An 18,794-nucleotide genomic window follows, 5' to 3' on the forward strand; every position below is an offset into this window, starting at 1 on the left:
CTGCGCACGGGAAATAAAATTGTATGCTGAGTAAAAACTCAATGGTATTTCTATAATCCGAATATTTAAAGATGAGATTACAAATGTATAATTAGAATATAGACACATATTAATATTTAAAATTATCACAATTATCATATGCCAACTCTTTGAATTCATACATGATAACATATCATAATTCATTTGTTTCACAATATCCCAAATCTCATACTTGCTATATAAATAGCTTTTCACAATTTGATTCACATTTCATTCAAACAATGGCATTATCCATTCCATATTCAATTCATGGGTATATAACTCATATATTATATTCTATGTATTTACAACATATTTCACATTCTATTTTCAATTCTCTATATCATTACAATTTCTCATACCATGCCATTTTAATACCAATTATATAACTTTATTATTTATTTACTCCTATTAACACGACTCAGACTCGGATGGATACACGAATCCAACCAACACACCAATTTGGCACCCAATGCCTCATCGGATAATTCGAAGTAGTAAATTGGCACCTAGCGTCTCATCAAATAAATTCGAAGTAATAAATTGACACCCAGTGTCTCATCGGTTTAACCGAAGTAAATTGGCACCCAGTGCCTCATCGACTCGAAGTCGAAGAAATCTCTGAACTCATCCAATCCTATGGCATGTCATCTATATTTGAATCAGCCCGATATAGTTAATAGGGTTTCAATTCACTTTCCAAATGCAACAAATATCCAATATTCAAATTTCACATTAAATGTAATACCCCCTATCCGTATTCATTGCCGGAATAGGTTACAAGGTATTACCGGAGTTTACGAATTAATTTTTTTTTTTTTAGGAAAACTCAATATATTCCCTTTACAGATATCTAACCTTCCCTGCAATATTATATCGAGACCAATCCAAATCAACCAATCCAATTCAACATATTTTCAAGATAGATTCATGCATTTTTATAAGATAACCTCATTACATAACAAAACCAAGATTTGTTAGCCATACCATTGGTTGACCTTACATTCATTTCATAGAATCATTTACTTTATCAGCTTATACATGCCATTAATCTCCAAAATAAAGTTTCTTTATATACCGAAGTCTTGAGGTTGATAGTGTGATGTGTCTTCGACCAAATCCGATCTCCGAGCTCTTAACACTACAAAACAGAGGAAAAGGAAACGGGGTAAGCACTTTGTGCTTAGTAAGCTCATGTAACAAGAATTATACTTACCTAATATTTTCAATACAATACAATAAACATTCCTATATCCATTCAATGCATTATTACCCTAATATGCACAAACTCAACATTCAAGTTAGTACAATAATTTTCATGTACCAATAATATATACCATGATTGATGTACTCATCAATACCATGATTTTCATTCCCTTATTATTTTCCATATTTATCCCGTTGAATTTATCGGGATTTCAATGGATTTACAGAGGAAAACTTTTAGTGTACAATTTCGGGTCCGTCAATTCATATTCATGTGCGCACATTTCCATTTCAGAGAGCACACTCCCGTGAACCTCAACCTTGTAGCGGGATTACCAGTCCAGGCTAAATCCCCTGTAATATAAACTCATAGAGTATTGTCGGGATTACCAGTCCAGGCTAAATCCCCTGTAACGATAATTACTTTAATGAGCTTGGATATGAATTACCAGTCCAGGCTAAATTCAGACCCTAATTCGGATTACCCGTCCGGCTAAATCCATTTTACACATATTCTTCGGAGGGCTATATCAGATAGGATCACCCGTTCGAGGCGAGATCCTTTTACCGTCAATTCCTTTTCAGAGATCCATCGAATTTTCCTTTCATTCAAACAGGATTTCTTCTCATTTTATCAAATATATCAATGTTTCATAAATTTCCATATAATGAACATTCAAATCATATTCATATAAAAACATGCATTTCAAGCATTTAAGAATATAATTCAAGTTACATGAACTTACCTTGATACTTGTTTGTAAACAAAAATCTACTAATCCCGAACTTTTTCCTTTCCTCGATCTAGCTTCGTATTTGAATCTTCTGGATCTAAATAAATAAATTTAATTATCAATTTAATACATTTCATGTTCATATGCAACATTCTCTATAATTCAACTATTATTTATAGTTCATTCAAAGCTGTCTACTTGAGTCATAGTCATTAAATTATTTTTATCTTGAGCTAAAGAACTCCAAATTAGGATCCAATAATTTTCTCTGAAACTAGACTCACATATCTTCTTACCATAAAATTTTCAGAATTTTTGGTTTAGCCAATAAGTACAGTTTATTCTTTAAAGTCACCCCTGTTCTGCTGTCCAACAGTTCTGACCCTTCTTCACTAAAAATTAATTATCTCTTCATACAGAATTTTGATGATGTTCCGATTTATTTATCTTGAAAATAGACTCATTTAGGATTCTATACATATAAATTTAAGCCCCTAATTATTTTTATTAAATTTTTTATGATTTTTCAAAGTCAAAACAGGGGAATCCGAATTCATTCTGACCTTGTCTCACAAAATTTATTACATCTCAAAATTTATAAATCTAATGCTTACACCGTTTATTCTATGAGAAACTAGACTCAATAAGATTTAGTTACATGTTTTGTTCATCTTCTAATTCGATTCATACAATTTATGGTGATTTTTCAAAGTTAGTCTACTGCTGTTGTCCAATATTGTTAGTGCAAGCTGTTTATTACCATTTTTCCCCTAAGCTTTTAATAAATAACAATTTCGTCCCTACTCAATTAGTCTCTCAATTGAGATGATTTTTCTCAATTAGCACTTTATTCTATCACCTTAAACTAGTTTACAACCCTTAAGAATCAGAATTTCAGCAATAGGATTTACTTCCAAACATTTTCACAATTAGGTCCTAAAAATCAATTTCTATTGAAATTACCTAATAAAATCATCTCATAAACAAATTAAAGCTTTAATTTCATTCTATTTCATCATAAAATTACAGAACTCAATCATGGTGACTTTCAATTTCATCCATGAAATCAAAAACTAATGAATTTAATAGTAGGACCTAGTTGCAAAAGTCTTATAAACGCAAAAATTACAAGAAAAAGGCAAGGATTAACTCACTTGGTGCAAAAATTATGAAATACCAGCTTAGAAAACCCTCCTATGGCGTTTTTAGCTGCTGGAATTGAATAGAAATGAAGAGAAATCTAGATATTTCCTATTTAGTCCTAGCTTTATTTAGTTAATTTTGCAATATTCTAATTTTACCCTTAATTTATCAATTTTTCTGCTGATTTCATACCCTTGCCGTCCATCCCAAATAACTTTTGGTTCTAATTGCCTTTTAAATCCTTTCTCATTAGACTCTTAAGCTATTTAATCATTCTAGTAACTTTTACACCTATTACAATTTAGTCCTTTTTATTTAATTGACTACCCAAACATTAAAATTTCGTTATTAAAATTTCCTAACGAAATTTTAATACCACATTAATAACATTTCATAAATATTTATAAAATTATTTTCGACTCGGTTTTACGAGATAGAAGTCTCGATACCTTGTTTTACCCAATTTCTTCAATAATTTTTTTTTCTAACTAACCACTAAATCGGTAAAATTTTTCTATCAATATTTTCATACGATTTTCCTATCATATCAATTTTCATGCAAAAATATTGAAATAAATTTCTCTTTAAATCGGATTTGTGGTTCTGAAACTCATCGTTCGATAACTTTGAATTTAGGCCATTACATTAATATTCATTTCAATTCAAATAATCAATATATTCATAATATAAATATCAATTCAATCCATCCAATAAACTTTTAATCCAATTCAATGCCAAAGTATCGAATACTCACCTCAACACTTACCATATGTATTAAATAAAAAATACAATAATTAATAACTAGTTTCGGATTATAGAAATACAAACCAGGAATTCCGAGATATTCCCCGTCAACTTTATCTTTCCCCTTTTTAGTCGAGGATTCCGGTACGACGTTAGCTATTAAATTAAAAACAATTAAAATTCATTAATACAACACAATTCAATTTCATATTGCATATTTCAATTTTTTCTCAATATTTTCCTAATTTTCAATTTAGTCCCTAAATCGAGACTAACTTTATTTCTTTACAATTAATCCTATATTTTCACACAAATTTCACTTTAAACTAAATTTAACTCCCTATTTTCACTTAAATCCCTAAAATTTGAAATTTTTACAATTTAGTCCCTATTATTCAAAATTTACAATTTATTTTACAATTTAGTCTTTTTCATTTATAGCTTAAAAATCTATCAATTTAGTCCCTAATACTAAAATTATTCAACATTAATAACATTTAAAAACTCAATAATTGCTAAAATTTCGACATAGGTCGGGTAGTACTTAATACCGAGATTCCCAAAACATAAAAATTACAAGAAAAAGAGACTAAATTGACTAACCAATTGAACTTGGAATTTTGAAATCCCTAAGCTTTTGCATCTGTTTCTTTCTTCTTTCTCTTTTTCTTTCTTTCCTTTCTGTTTCGTTTTACTTTCTCTCTTTCTTTTTCCTTTATTTCATTTACTTATTCATTTGTGTTATTTTAATTACTTTAGTATTATATTATACATATATTTACTTAAATATTAAGTAAAATATATTATAATATATATTTTAACTTTAATTTATTAATAATGTATATAATAATTTACATTTATGTCGCCTCATTAAAGGATAATGACATAATTACTTCTTTAGTCCCTTTAATTTTTCTTTAATCTATAATTCAACTTTCACCCTTTATGCAATTTAGTCGTTATACGTAATTACTCTTAATTCATGCAATTTCACTTAATTAAAACCTAATTAACTACACAACTAGCTTCGTAAATATTTTTAATAAATATTTACGAGTCTAATTTACGGGAACGGAGTCTCGGGAATGCGCTTTCCAACACCCCTAACTATCGGGTTGTTACACCTTTAGTTTTGTAAACTCAAAAACTTTTCCAATTTTTCTTAATAAAACCCAAACCTTTTACTTCAAAATCAAACTCTACCAAATGAGATTATTCAAGATATAGAATACAAAACCAAAAGAGAAAAATGAAGAAAAGAGGAGAAAAAAAAGAAGGGACCGGTTTTAGAATTTAGGTTTCACTTTCACCACTACTACAACTGTTGCTTGGGTTTTTTCTTTTTCAATTTTACTGATTAATAAGGTCTGGAAAGGGAGGGAAATTAAAATGAAAAATGAAAAAAAATAAGAGAAAAATAATGGGGGATAAAATAGAAAGTATTATTCAACGTAAATGAAAAAGAAATTATGTTGTTAGTTGCTTGGGGAAATAAGAAGAATGCGAGAAGAGGAGGAAGAAGAAGAAGAGAAAACAAAGGCGGCAGGTAGAGTAGCGGCAGTGGCAGTGGCTATGGCCGTGGCAAGGGTCAGCGACCTTAAAAGTACCATAGGTTTTGTTTGGCAATTTTTTACTTTTGATGGTTAGCCGAAAAAGAAGAGGAGAAGAAGAAGACCTTTCTACTCCTCATGTCCAACTCATGCCCAACGTGGTAAGTTAACTGGCCGTGTCAGCGAGTTAATTGGTCATGTCACTTATCTTGTTAGGCGTATAACGGAAAATGTTAGCGAGTGACTGGTTTGTCACTTTTCGATAATATTAGTGATTGGTTTGTTATTTTTTAAAAGTTGAGTGCTTGTTTTGTTGTTGAAATTAAAGTTGAGTAACTATTGGTGTACTTTTTCCTTTTTTTATGAATATTTTTACTCAATTTGTGTGATTGTGGTAATTTGGTAAGAGTTTCCACCTTTGCTTCTTTTGTTCGATGATAACGGTTTAATTCAAGCAAAGTTTACTTTTTCTACAAAAAAATGAGTTTCAGGCCTTTTAGATATTGTTTGTATGGTTTTATTTTGTATTTTTGTATGGTTTGTCTTGTATTAATTATATTTGTGTACGAGCCAACAATCTCTTGGCCTAGTGACAAGAGTATTATGTTGTAGATATGAGAATTTGGATTTAATCCCATACAACTCCATTCCCCACCCCCACTTATAAAAAAATAATAATAATTGTATTTGTGTACGGGACTTGATCCCTGCTTGCTCGTAATAGTGTAAAGATTAAATTTTGCTATTAGTCTCTGTATTTTGTGAAATTTGTGGATTTGTTCTAATACTTTAATTTGATCAATTTTAGTACTTGTTCTTTTCAAATTGATGAATTTCAATCCCTTTAGTTTTTTAAATTTGAAAATTTAGTCATGACCCAAACAGTAACAGTTAAACTTATTGGTTAAATTCAATTACTAGTCCTATACTATGCATATAGTTGTAAATTTAATCCATATTCTACAATCGAATCATTTTAAGTCCCTATACTTTTCAAATTTTTAAATTTTAATACAAACGCATATGACAGCCATTAATCCATTAACTGGATTTTTAGTGTGTAATATGTGGAAATAATAAGCTAACACAACATTAGGTATATGATAACATGTTTGCTCCATCATATTGTAGAAATAACATAACATAACTCATTGAATTGAATAGTTATCATTTGGTGATGATATGAATTTTAAAATTTGAAAAGTAAAAGGACTAAAAATGATCAAATTAAAGTATAGGGACTAAATTAATAACTTTTATAAAGTACAGGGACTATTTGTAAAATTAAACCTAGTTTAAAGAAAAGAAAAGAAAGAAAACTAGGTTAAGTCCAATCCAAAAGTAATGATAACGAGAAGGGGTTTGAAGTGGGCTTAGTCCAGTTGGATTGAAAAGCCCGCATTTGTAATCTCCTCCTCTGATTTTCCGTCTAAATCTCTAAACCCTGATTTCATCATTGTTGTGTTGTACCCCAGTCCATTTTCATTGCTTGTTTAGCTTCTTCTTTGTGTTTAGCTGCCTGCATTCTGCAGCAACTGGGTGACCTTTTAGTTTTTGCAAGCCGGGTCAATGAATGGGTGCCCTAGTAGTGTGTATAGGTAATAATAATATGTTTGTTAGTCTAAAATTGGGATGAGCGTGGCTGCTTATTATCCTCTCAAACTCGAATGACTCTATGATCCCATTTCCATATTCAGTTTCACCATTATCATTCGCCAATCTTTATCCCCAAACATTGTTAGCAATGGATGTGAGGAGACTGGCGGCTGTCATTAAACCCATCTATATCTACACCCCAATCACACGCCCCTTGACCTGCGTGACTTCCTCGTCTCCTATTCCTTCTCCAGCTGCCCCACAAATCGATCCTCAACGGCAGCCTTCTTCTCCGCCTCCCGTGAACCAGAGTTTGCTCGATGCTCTATCTTCTATTCTCTCTAAGCCTTCCCTTGATTCTTCCAAATCCAAACAGCTCCTTCCTCTTTTGTCCCCTGCCGATTTTGATCGATTTTTCATCGCTCTTTCGCCTCGTGCCGATCCCAAAACCACTCTTAACTTTTTTCACCTTGCTTCCCGTTCTTTTAACTTCCGTTTTACGCTTCGATCCTACTGTATTTTGATTCTTTTGCTTCTTCTTTCAAATAATTCTTCCGCTGCTAGGTTGCTTTTGATTCGTTTGATTGATGGGAAGCTGCCACTTTTCTCTCCTAACAGTCCTCCTAGCGTTAATCACATTCAGATTGCTATTGCATTGGCGGATTTGAATACCTCTTTTAAGGGGGTTGCGGGGGTTGATTTGTTGCTGCATATCTATTGCACCCAGTTCAAGAATGTGGGTTTTACTTACGCTACTGATGTCTTTTTCACACTGGCCGACAAGGGTATATTTCCTTCTACCAAGACTTGCAATTTTTTCTTGAATTCTTTACTTAAGGCTAATGAAGTGCAAAAGACGTACCAAGTATTTGAAACTTTGTCTCGTTTTGTCTCCCTTGATGTCTACTTGTGTACTACAATGATTAATGGATTTTGCAAGGGTGGGAGAATTCAGGACGCCATGGCTCTGTTCTCTAGAATGGAAAACTTGGGTATCTCTCCAAATGTAGTTACTTATAATAATATTATCCACGGATTATGCAAGAGTGGCAGACTGGATGAGGCATTTCAGATTAAGCAAAACATGATAAAACAGGGTGTTGACCCCAGCCTCATTACATATAGTGTTCTTATCAATGGTTTGATTAAATTGGATAAATTTGAGGAAGCCAATTCAGTTTTGAAGGAAATGTCTGATAAGGGCTTTGCCCCAAATGAGTTTGTATATAATACATTAATTGCTGGCTACTGCAAAATGGAAAATATTGATGAGGCACTTAGGATAAAGCATCAAATGTTATCCAATGGGATGAAGCCCAACTCTGTCACATTCAATTTGCTTATGCAGGGATTTTGCAGGGTTGGCCAAATGGAGCATGCTGAGCATCTTTTAGGGGAAATGTTATCTAGAGGGTTATTTATAAACATTGGCACCTTTAGTTCTGTAATTCGATGGTTATGCTTGCAGTCTAGGTTTGATTCTGCTCTACATCTTACGAAAGAAATGTTGTTGAGAAATTTAAGGCCCAATGATGGGTTGATGACAATGTTGGTTGGTGGACTTTGCAAGGAACGAAAGCATTATGAAGCCATTGAGCTTTGGTATAAGCTATTCGAAAAAGGATTTCCTGCTAACATTGTAACGTCCAATGCTTTAATTCATGGTTTATGTGAAGCAGGTAAGGTACAAGAGGTTATTAGGCTTCTAAAGGAGATGTTGCAGAGGGGTTTGATATTTGATAGGGTCTCATACAATACACTCATTTTGGGATGTTGCAAAGAGGGGAAAGTGGAAGAAGCTTTTAGATTAAAGGAAGAAATGTTTAAGCGTGGAATTCAGCCTGATATTTACACTTACAATTTGCTTATACTCGGCATTTCGAATATGGGGAAAATGGAAGATGCTGTCAAGGTTTGGGATGAAAGCAAATGCCATGGTCTGATTTCCAATGTTTATACGTATGCCATCTTGATAGATGGATACTGTAATGTTGATCAAATTGAAGAGGGTCAAAACTTGTTGGATGAAGTGGCTACTACCAAACTGGGGCTCAACGCTGTTATTTACAACACTCTGATTGGAGCTTATTGTAAAAAAGGGAATATGAAGATGGCCTTTCAACTTCGTGATGACATGAAAAGCAAGGGCATCCTACCAACTATTGGCACATATTCTTCTCTAATACATGGAATGTGCAACATAAGTCTTCCTGACGATGCAAGGCGACTTCTTGTGGAAATGAGAGGTCTGGGCTTGTTGCCAAATGTTGTCTGTTATACAGCACTAATTGGAGGTTATTCTAAGTTAGGCCAGATGGATACAGTTGCGAGTCTTTTACAAGAAATGTCTTCGTATGATATACAACCAAATAAAATTACCTATACCATTATGATCAATGGATACTGCAAATTGGGTAAAATGAAAGAGGCAGCAAAACTTCTCACAGAGATGATTAAACGTGGAATTGCCCCTGATGCCGTTACTTATAATGCCTTCATGAACGGGATATGTAAAGAAGGGAGGGTGGATGATGCTTTTAGAGTATGTGATAATATGAATAGTGAAGGACTGGCATTAGATGATATTACCTATACGACTTTGATCCATGAGTGTCCCTGAGGGCTGGTTGCAAATTTCGGCATGGTATAATATCTCACTGGATCTATGCAATTATATTATATATATGTTGTACTTTGTAAGATTGATGTTTTACTATGTTTGATTATTTATTTTGCATTATTCTTTCGCAGGAAAGTTTATTGTTGACCATGGGACAACAATGATACTTCTCTTTCTCAAATACTGTACTGGTTGCTAAACATCAGAGGTTCGTTGCTTCATCTTGTTACTTGTAATTCTAGTATTTACCCTTGCACTGAAGCTTTTTTTTTTTGTTTCCGAATGGCTTTGCTTGATGTATGTGCTTTGTATTTGGAGTTTATGGTGAATCGTATTGGAAAATTATTTGAGTGACTAGGGCTTATGGTTCTGAACTTTTGATGTTAAGAAAGGAACTGATTTCTCCTAAATGTTCTCACAGTTGCATGCTTGCTTCTCACGCCTAGAATGTCAGGTGCATTTGAGCTTGAGATTCCTGACTGATCTGTTAGCCGCAACACGCTGATGCTGCAGGATGCGCATGTGTGGGGGTTGTGATGACTTTCTTGCATCATGAAGATGAATTGGGAGAGTAAGGATCTATTTGGAGTTTTAAACCATGTAGATCTGTTTTTTGTTTTACTAGTTAGTTTCCTTCACATATATTCTGAAATGTTGGCCTAAATACATTTAAAATTTTTCAGGAACTTCTCCTGGATGAATAGAAGTGCCATGTATCACAATCAAGTTCCTCACTTTTCTCTGCTAAAAACTGAGTTTGTTGATGGACAAATCTTGCACCATTCATCTGTTACTTGGTACGTAGAGAAGATTTATCAGATAGATTACTGTTTTCGTTATCTGGCCAACGAGGTGGTAGAACAATCCCCCTCCCCCTTTTTCTTGGTTGAGGGAATTGGGATTTTGAGGTAGGAAGAAATAAGAAACTTCAAAGCAGGCAGTTGTTAGTTCTTCCAGAAATACTAAATTAGGTGTTTGTAAGATGATTCATTCATCATGTCATGTAATGTCAAAGAAGGAAATTAGATAGAAAGAAATAAATAAAAAGTCAAGAATGAGTGTGTCAGATTGCTGAGATTTTTGAGCTTCAACTCGGTTTTGAAACATAAATAAATTTGGTACTGTTTTGTTATCTCATTTGTTATTTAATGTATCTAATTTTACGGATATATATTTGTTTGTGGCATTTTCTATATTTCTTTCTCTTAGTATTTAGGGAGAAACTTTATTTTGCATCACTTCACATAAATTATGAGCATTCAAATTTATCATTGCTTTGCAAATAACTAGACAGGTTCCTATGATTTTTATAACAATCTGGCTTTGACTTGCATATATGCTATTCGTTTGCTAATGCCCCTCTTTAATTTGTTTGGAGATGAAATCATTGTTATTATTATGATTTTTGAAGATGTGAGGCACACAGTGGCTGTAAAACTGAATCAGACTCCAATGCTGCAGCCAGTTGTGGCCATAAGATAGCGGAAATGACCCATGAGCCATCACCCGTAGCACTTGGCCTCTGGTTCATGTAACCAACTCCACTGTTTTTAATGGTGGAGGAGACTGTTCCGAGCATGGGACTACCAAACCCGAAGTCCAATTCAGCAACCGGAAATCTCCGTCCGGATGAAATAACAAGGGCAGGCCCTTCCCGACCTAGGACAAATCTTGGGAGCATCAATCCAGGTTTGTGGCACTCAATCCAATCAATCAAATCCTGGAAATGAGCTTCATTAGTTACCTTGGATATAGCCCTGTGAACATTGTTGGCAATTGCCGATATGGAGCCCTGCTTTATCTCTACAATGCTTGCCTCTTCAATAGCCACGGATAATACGTTACCAATGTAATTTGACATGGAGCTATGACTTAGTCTACCACGTCCGTCAACTAACCAACCCATCTTGCAGTTAGCGTGGCTTTTATCAATGCTTGTTGCCATAATCTTCCAAACATAGGCAGAGAATGCCTCGATTTTCGTTCTCTTGTTACCGTCGGCAGATGCAAGAGTTTGCAGGTGATTAATGCTGGAAGCGTCAACAAAGTAAAGGCGCTTGAGCAAGATGCCGGTTTTAGGTATGTTTCTAATATCTTCAAGCGTGCACTTGACAAAAACATGATTGAAATAAGGGTGATACGTAGGAGGGAGGCGCGGTGGAAGGCTTCTCCCGAGATCAAGATCCGGTATGCAAGAGAGAGGCATGTCACGAGCTAGTTGGGACCACGAGGAGAGAAAGTTGCCAAAAGCAGTGGCATCACCTAGAGCATGGTCGAAGGTAAAAGTAATGGACACCCCTCCACAAGTGTAACATGTTACTTGAACCTGCACAGGAAAAGGAAACTCGTCGGGGTTCAGGCACGAGACCAGTATCTGTTCAAGGGTCTGGTTTAAATTGTAGAAATCCAGGTGGATCAAAGGGATATTGGCCACTGCCTCCACTAGCAGGGCACCGTTGTTGTCACATATGATAAGAGTCTGGCTTGTTTGCGGGTCTTCTACTATTCGACCAGCAAAAGGATAGTAGTAACTCAGAGTTTTGGCGAGTGAAGTCTTGAGTGACTCAAACACATTGTTACTAATATTGATCGAACCTCTGTCGGATCTGCTGTGATAATATAAGTACAAGTATGTCACTGGGAAGCGGCCAGACAGAAGATCAAGGTTTGAAAGTGTAAGCTTATGGTGACGCTCTGGTGAGAGATATTCATTCATAGCTTTAACAATGCACTTTTTCCTCAGTATTACTGACATTTTTCTTTCTTTTGGATTCTCCTCCATCTCTCAGTAATCGACATCTAATATATATTCACACTACTTATACTAGAAAACTTCAAGTACATATATATGCACATGGAATATGGAATATGGAATATGGAATGCTAATGATGGTGATGATGATGATGATAAAATAAAACATATATCATTTATCATTGCTGACAAGAAAATTGAAAGAGTCATTTTGGAGTCACTGTTATATTTGTGGGGTGATGAAATCATGCAAATATATGTAGTAGTCTCTTCTTTAGACGACAAAAAGTTTCTTTTCCATGATTTTTGGATGTCAAAGGAGTCTATATGCGTGTGTGACGTTTAAAGTGGCGCTTATGGGCATCCCTTAGTTACATCAGAGTCAGAGTCCATTATATTTAGTCTACTTTCACCTCACTTTTGAGTGGTCAAGTATGGCATTGGCAGACAGCATCATATCGTACCAACCGAAATCAAGTTTCTGAGTTTCAATGTAATGCTCTAATTATTGCATCACTGGGCAAAAGAAAAATCTATGAGCCGTTGGTAAATGGGTGGTGGTAGTGGCTTTGGTGCTTGTCTATCAATCCCATTCTCATTTGCTGCACAAACTTCTGCAATTTGCAAATGGAGGTAAGGCAAGTGCTACTAATTCTTTACCATATTTGTCTCTTTCTTTCGATCCGATCCTCTCCTATCTGTACAAAGTTGGTATGATAGTGTAACTTGTTCCCTCCTATTTTTAAGCATTGATCGCTCAAATTGATTAAACCAAAGATGAAACAATAAAGAATTCAATATCAAATTTTCAATTTAGTCCCTAGACAACTTTACCCTCACAAATAAAAAATTAAGGTCAGTGCTTACCCAACTCGGTCCATTTCATGTAATGTTTGTTCATCTTATCCTTTAAACATATAGTTTGAGAGTTTAAACCTGCTCATGAAAATAAAACACATTTCATGGTCAGTTAAGAAAAACTTCATTCCTCCCTTAAAAATTAAAACAGGCTTTCAACCCCAATTTCAATACCAATGTATCATACATTAAAGCCCAACTTATTACGCAATTCCAATTCCATTTCTCTCCCTTAACGACCACCATCTAAAACCAAAACCAAAACAAGTCAGCTTTATTATTTGTCAATTCTTTTACAGGTTTTAAGTGCCTTATCTCCAGAATACTATAGGATGTCCTAAATTCCAAAAAAATAAAGAAAAGAATACAACGAATGAAGCAAATTCAGCTTATCCGGTAAACCGATTTTTGCTCATTTCTCAGCTTGAACATTTTAGTCTTTGGTAATTTCAAATTCAGCACCTATTGGCAAATGATCACTTGGGTGGCTATAGTTTGGCAATGCACCAGCAACATCAGGTGACTCCAACTCTGGAAGTTGGAGAATGCTGACAGGCTTTAGGCAGTCAGATGGGGAAAAGAAAATATAGTCAAGTGTATCAGTAAAATCAGGGGTGCAGTTCGTAAATGATGGTTCTCCTCTTGTCGAAGCATAAACGCTGCACAAGGGAAGCAGAAGTTCTTCCAAACATCTATCCAATGATGTAGAGTTACCAGAAATAAGATACTGATAAACCTGAAAACATAAATAACATTCAGAATGTTGCAAAATGTTGAGGCTACAGAAATAACAAAAAAAAAAACAAGCTGTTGGCAACTACTTAAGGCATCCACAAAACTCCGCAAGATTAATATATATATAGATATACAGTATGTCATCCATTAAAAAAACCACCACAACTTTTGTTTCAATCTTTATCACTTAAAAGTCACAATCAAGCAATAAGGAACATGCTTGATTATGCTCTGAAACAGGCGACCATGCCGCAGAGGGAGAGCAAGGTTTTGGAAAGAGGAAGCTTAGGGTGAGTTAAGAAAGCACAATGAAAGTCAAATTAAAGTATAAAACAAGTCCCCATGGATCTCAAGCTCATCAAACATTACAATCAAGCTGTTTCAATGGGGTGCAAGACTACCATTTTCACGTGCAAGTATACAGAACAAAAAAAAACTATGCAAGACAAGCAGCTACTAAGCACAAACTTAGTTCACTAGCACCTAAAGTATTTTCCCTCCACGTGTTTATTATTTTAGAGTTCCATGAAAATGTTAAATGGATAAAGGAGCAAAATAAACTTCGAATACAAACAGAGCCATCAAGAAACTCATGGAATTAGGATAATTTTCCAATATAAAATTGCAAGAAAGGATAGACAAGAAGCTACAGATAAAGAATTTGGGTTATCCCGTGGTAACTAGAAACATGTGAAAAACTAATAAATAAGTTAAATTGTATGGACAAACCTTGTCTCCAGGGGTTGAATTGAAGTCACCAGTCAAAATTAACGAAGGAGTACATTCAAATCTCTCTCTTACAAGTGTTTTAAACTGAGCTAAGCGTGCCAAAAGATACTTGGCTTGGGCAAGCTTAACATCAGCCCATTCTGGATCCCTGATATTATATATATAACCAAACATAACTCATAAGATCTAAGATGTATAAACACATAATAGCTATATAAAATGGATCAACGAAAATTTGGATGGTTTACCAATAAAGATGGGTGTTTGCTAAAATAATAACATGATGAAAAGGATGCTTGAGTTTAAAGGCAGTCATAATTCCTACACAATCTCTCTTTAATCTTACACGTGGATCACTGGGATCTCCATGATTCTCTGGACTACTTTTTACTGACAAATTTGAGAACTTTTCTGACAAATCTGAAAACAGATCATCCAAACAGTGAACAACCAGCATACCATGTCATCACTAGTTTGTAGCAGGTAATGATATGAGATTCCAAATTCCATCACAAAAAAGAATTTTAGCAAAAGACACAGAAGAAAAGGAAAAGGCAGGTATACATATCATTAAGATTTGCAAAATGATAAACGATTAACTATATCAATTTTTTTCCTTCATGAAAACGTACTTGTGCTGTAATATAAGCTAATAAAACTTCAGCAGTAGACATTTAGTCCAAATAATATCTCTACCATATGTAATAAGAAGACCTTAGTGGTTAAAATGCCACCAGCAGCTCAGTGAAGGACAAAGTGCTCTGTGCTCTATGCTTCTTTCTTGATCACTTTCTAGCAGCAGGAAAACCCATATTAAGATATTAAATTTTAGCTTTCTGGAGAATAATAATCTATTCTTACCAACCTATGCTTCAAGCAATAACATCACCCAACAATAATATGATTTATTAACTAGTCAGAGTTTAGCAAACTAAAATGCAATATGCTTTTACACCACTGCTTGCTTTTCTGCAAACATATATTTAACTAAGAAACACACTTTAAGAATTTCTGGAAAGCCCAGAAAACAGGATCTCCGAAGCTTAACTATATGTTTGAAGATTTACTACAGAACTTTTCGCCATAATAATGCCAAATAAAGTTTATCCCTAATCCATCTCAACTTGTAAAAGACATAAAAACCTACCAAAGGCAATACTAATGGAGCAAAGGGGAAAAGAAAATACTAAAACAAATTTGCGTACACTAAAACCAATTGCACACGGTAATAGAGGAAAACAAAGGCAAGAAGCAGAGAAGTCTTTAAAATCGGGGGAAGAAAGGCTAATAAAATTATTTAACTTGGTTTTGATATGCCAAAGTATCAAGCAACAAGTATAATGCAGGTGTGACAGGATGCAAAAAGGATATATAACAATAGAAAAGGTTACCTTGCTTTGAACTATCCCCATTATTTCTGTTGGTCAGTGGTGCATTCTGCTTGTCTGAAGATAAGTAGGCTTCATCATGTACCAAGGGTACAAGATCATTGTATTCTATTGTTTCCTCTAAAAGCAATTCTGCACTGAAACAATTGTGCAATGGTAGTTTGGAAAATAAGATAGAACGCCAGAATTATGTAAAAAATGAGACGAAATTCTAATATATATTCCACTAATATATGTTGAAGGGAATTGTTTGAGGGAGAAATAGGGAGTACTTTAAGCATACCAGTTTTTATTATAAAATATTCCACATCCATCACGCTTCTGTCCACTTCTCTGAACATATATACTGGAATACCCAAGGTCCTCCATACTTGTTTTGTAAAAGGAATCAAACTCATCTACTTCCTGGTATAAGTTTTGACCAAAGATAAGGAAAATCAGAATCATATACACTCAAAGTACATGAGTGCATGCAGAGAGATACAGTCAATGCAGGGAAGATTGCAAGCAGGAGAGGAGTAGGCAAAAAAAATGATATTTTATGAATTTCATTGGGAGGAAAGAAAACAAACCTGAAGGGAGTAGAAGTCTGCTCCAAGGTCTTTAAGAAGAGTTAAAATTGCCTGTGAGCGAGCCTTCCATCTGAAACAAGGGGGTTTGATTTTAAAGTAGGAAACAATCACATGGATATAAATAGCAGAAATAAAAACAGATGGACATTCATTTGTAGTTACTAGTTATGTATTAAACAATAATGAATCAACAAGTATCGTCCATGAGTTTATGTATATCAAAGTTGAAATGATAAACATGTGAAAGATAAATTGAAATTGAAATTCCAATGACATAAAAAAGAAAAAGAAAAGAAGTAATTGTTTGATTTGAGCTGACCGAAGACAGGGAGACGGAGAATGTGGAAACAGAGAGCTCTTGACGTATACCTACGGATACGAATACAAAGTATTAAATAATGATTCTTAATAAAGGGCGTAGATCCCCAAACCCAAAGAAAAACCTACCTGAGCTAAAATGTTGTATGATACAAGACGGAATCTGATAGCATCAGCTTTGTCTCTGGCATTGCCACCGCCGCCTTCTACACTAACAAATTCCCGAATTACAGGTGCTGACTTGCCGCTTCCTCCCGTGTTAGTGCTTGCGCTCGTACTCATTCTCAACTTGCTACTAACACTTTATTTAAATTGATAACATATATATATATATATAAGTGAGAGAATATGAAATGAAATTCGAACAAGCGGTTAAAGTTTTCTAAAAGGAAATAGTATGTACAGAGAAGGATATGGTACCTGAGACGAGGACTGCAGGATATGGTAGAAAGAAGGGGTAGGCTAGGGATGACTAAAGCTAGAGTTGTGGTCCTCCCGATGATCACCATCTAACTTGTATTATCTTCTTCTTCGCTCACTCAACGCCTCTCTCTTCCGACTTTGTGTTCGGTTCATCTCTTACCTCACCAGGTGGGCTGGCTTGCCACTAAAATTTACTATAGTTAACCCAATGCCTAATTTTGAAGCCCATCTCCAACAGCTTTGATTTGAATTTTCGAAGCCCGCCGCTGTAAATGGATTTACCTTTACATTCAACCAAACAGGGTGTAATATAGAGTATTTTTTTTATACAAAGGATTGGTTCACACGATTTGAATATATATTAAATACGAGATTTAGTCCCCGCCTTACATAAGTGATGAATTTTTATCATGAATTATATCTTAGTATTTTATTGAAATTAACAATTTTTTACTATTTTTGAAAAGTATTTTTAAAAGTATTATGAAAAAATGTTTTTAAAATTTTATTTAAAAATAAGTATATAATATTATTGTCAAAAATTCTTTAAGAAATAAAATGTGTATTTTAAATATGATGATGTGAAATAAAACATACATTTAAATAATATTCAAATTCTTTAATATTATGATCTTTTAATTGTGATGTATGGGTCTTTAATTCCAACATTTGTATTATCAGTCGAGGTGGACACCTTTGGTCTTTGAGCATTCATATTTGAGTTTCGTCATGCAATTGTAATGTGTTAATCTTTAATTTCGACATTTGTATATAAGGGATTTAATTCAGTTCTTTGTCCATTGTATTTTATATTGATTTAATTGTATATTTTAATTTGTCGATATTATTTTATTTTATACCAATTAAAAAGTTAATTGAATTGCTTAAAAAATTAATAACATCTCGGAGTTTTAACATTCTGTAACACTTCTTACTCGGTCTAGTCGTCGAACCTGAGCTACTGGATGTTACTGCAGTTACCAAAGCAATCATATATAGATCGTATCAATTAATTCAATTTAAACACCAATTCATTTCATAATTCTAAGCATAATACAATATATAATTAAAACCAAGTCTTAATTGAGCTTACGAAAGCTCTTAAGTTAACCCGAGCATAAAAAATGAACAAACTACAAAGATTTCAAAAATCCAAAACGACGTCGTAACGTGAGGGAGTTCTTTATTGTGACATCGCCAAAACAGTTTGTCACATCATGACGTCAGTAAGTTTGACGTTGCAACGTCACTCATTGTTTTGGCCTCATTGAGAAAACGGAGTTTCTCGTCTAAATGTGATATTACAAGTCTTTACACATTGGGATGACCACCATATGACGTCATGACGTGAATCCTATTTTTTGGTATTTTAAGGTCATTTGGTACTTGTTTCAAACCAATCATCCAA

The 18,794-nt window shown here is 34.2% G+C and overlaps 3 protein-coding genes across 4 annotated transcripts; 1 reads left to right on the forward strand and 2 right to left on the reverse strand.

Moving 5' to 3' along the window:
- The first annotated feature begins 6,776 nt into the window (after positions 1-6,776).
- LOC108479322 (pentatricopeptide repeat-containing protein At4g19440, chloroplastic) lies at positions 6,777-10,743 on the forward strand. Of its 2 annotated transcripts, none has more exons than XM_017781853.2 (4): positions 6,777-9,635; positions 9,743-9,819; positions 10,033-10,182; positions 10,295-10,743. In XM_017781853.2, the coding sequence occupies exon 1, from the start codon at positions 7,071-7,073 to the stop codon at positions 9,609-9,611; it is 2,541 nt and encodes an 846-aa protein (XP_017637342.1). In that variant the 5' UTR covers positions 6,777-7,070; the 3' UTR covers positions 9,612-9,635; positions 9,743-9,819; positions 10,033-10,182; positions 10,295-10,743. The 2 variants fall into 2 exon arrangements, with proteins under 2 accessions (XP_017637342.1, XP_017637344.1); XM_017781855.2 differs by having other exon boundaries at positions 10,058-10,182.
- A 117-nt stretch (positions 10,744-10,860) lies between these two features.
- On the reverse strand, positions 10,861-12,393 carry LOC108477501 (coniferyl alcohol acyltransferase). Its single transcript, XM_017780048.2, has one exon. It carries the CDS (start codon positions 12,391-12,393, stop codon positions 11,008-11,010), a length of 1,386 nt encoding a protein of 461 aa, XP_017635537.1. The 3' UTR covers positions 10,861-11,007.
- A 1,016-nt stretch (positions 12,394-13,409) lies between these two features.
- LOC108479324 (carbon catabolite repressor protein 4 homolog 4) lies at positions 13,410-17,582 on the reverse strand. The gene is made up of 9 exons (XM_017781857.2): positions 17,384-17,582; positions 17,093-17,264; positions 16,965-17,014; positions 16,646-16,715; positions 16,357-16,478; positions 16,077-16,210; positions 14,934-15,105; positions 14,686-14,833; positions 13,410-13,957 (listed from the first exon to the last, which is right to left on the reverse strand). Exons 1-9 carry the CDS (start codon positions 17,470-17,472, stop codon positions 13,655-13,657), a joined length of 1,260 nt encoding a protein of 419 aa, XP_017637346.1. The 5' UTR covers positions 17,473-17,582; the 3' UTR covers positions 13,410-13,654.
- Positions 17,583-18,794: the final 1,212 nt, after the last annotated feature.

The sequence above is a fragment of the Gossypium arboreum genome, chromosome 12 (genome assembly GCF_025698485.1).
Source record: "Gossypium arboreum isolate Shixiya-1 chromosome 12, ASM2569848v2, whole genome shotgun sequence".
NCBI classification, from domain to species: domain Eukaryota; kingdom Viridiplantae; phylum Streptophyta; class Magnoliopsida; order Malvales; family Malvaceae; genus Gossypium; species Gossypium arboreum.

Coding starts and splice junctions, on each gene's coding strand:
- LOC108479322 (XM_017781853.2), top strand. CDS start 7,071: ATGATCCCATTTCCATATTCAGTTTCACCATTATCATTCGCCAATCTT.
- LOC108477501 (XM_017780048.2), bottom strand. CDS start 12,393: ATGGAGGAGAATCCAAAAGAAAGAAAAATGTCAGTAATACTGAGGAAA.
- LOC108479324 (XM_017781857.2), bottom strand. CDS start 17,472: ATGGTGATCATCGGGAGGACCACAACTCTAGCTTTAGTCATCCCTAGC. Junction 16,211..16,356: donor ATATTTTATAATAAAAACTG/GTATGCTTAAAG, acceptor CAATTGTTTCAG/TGCAGAATTGCTTTTAGAGG. Junction 15,106..16,076: donor TGGGGATAGTTCAAAGCAAG/GTAACCTTTTCT, acceptor ATCTGTTTTCAG/ATTTGTCAGAAAAGTTCTCA.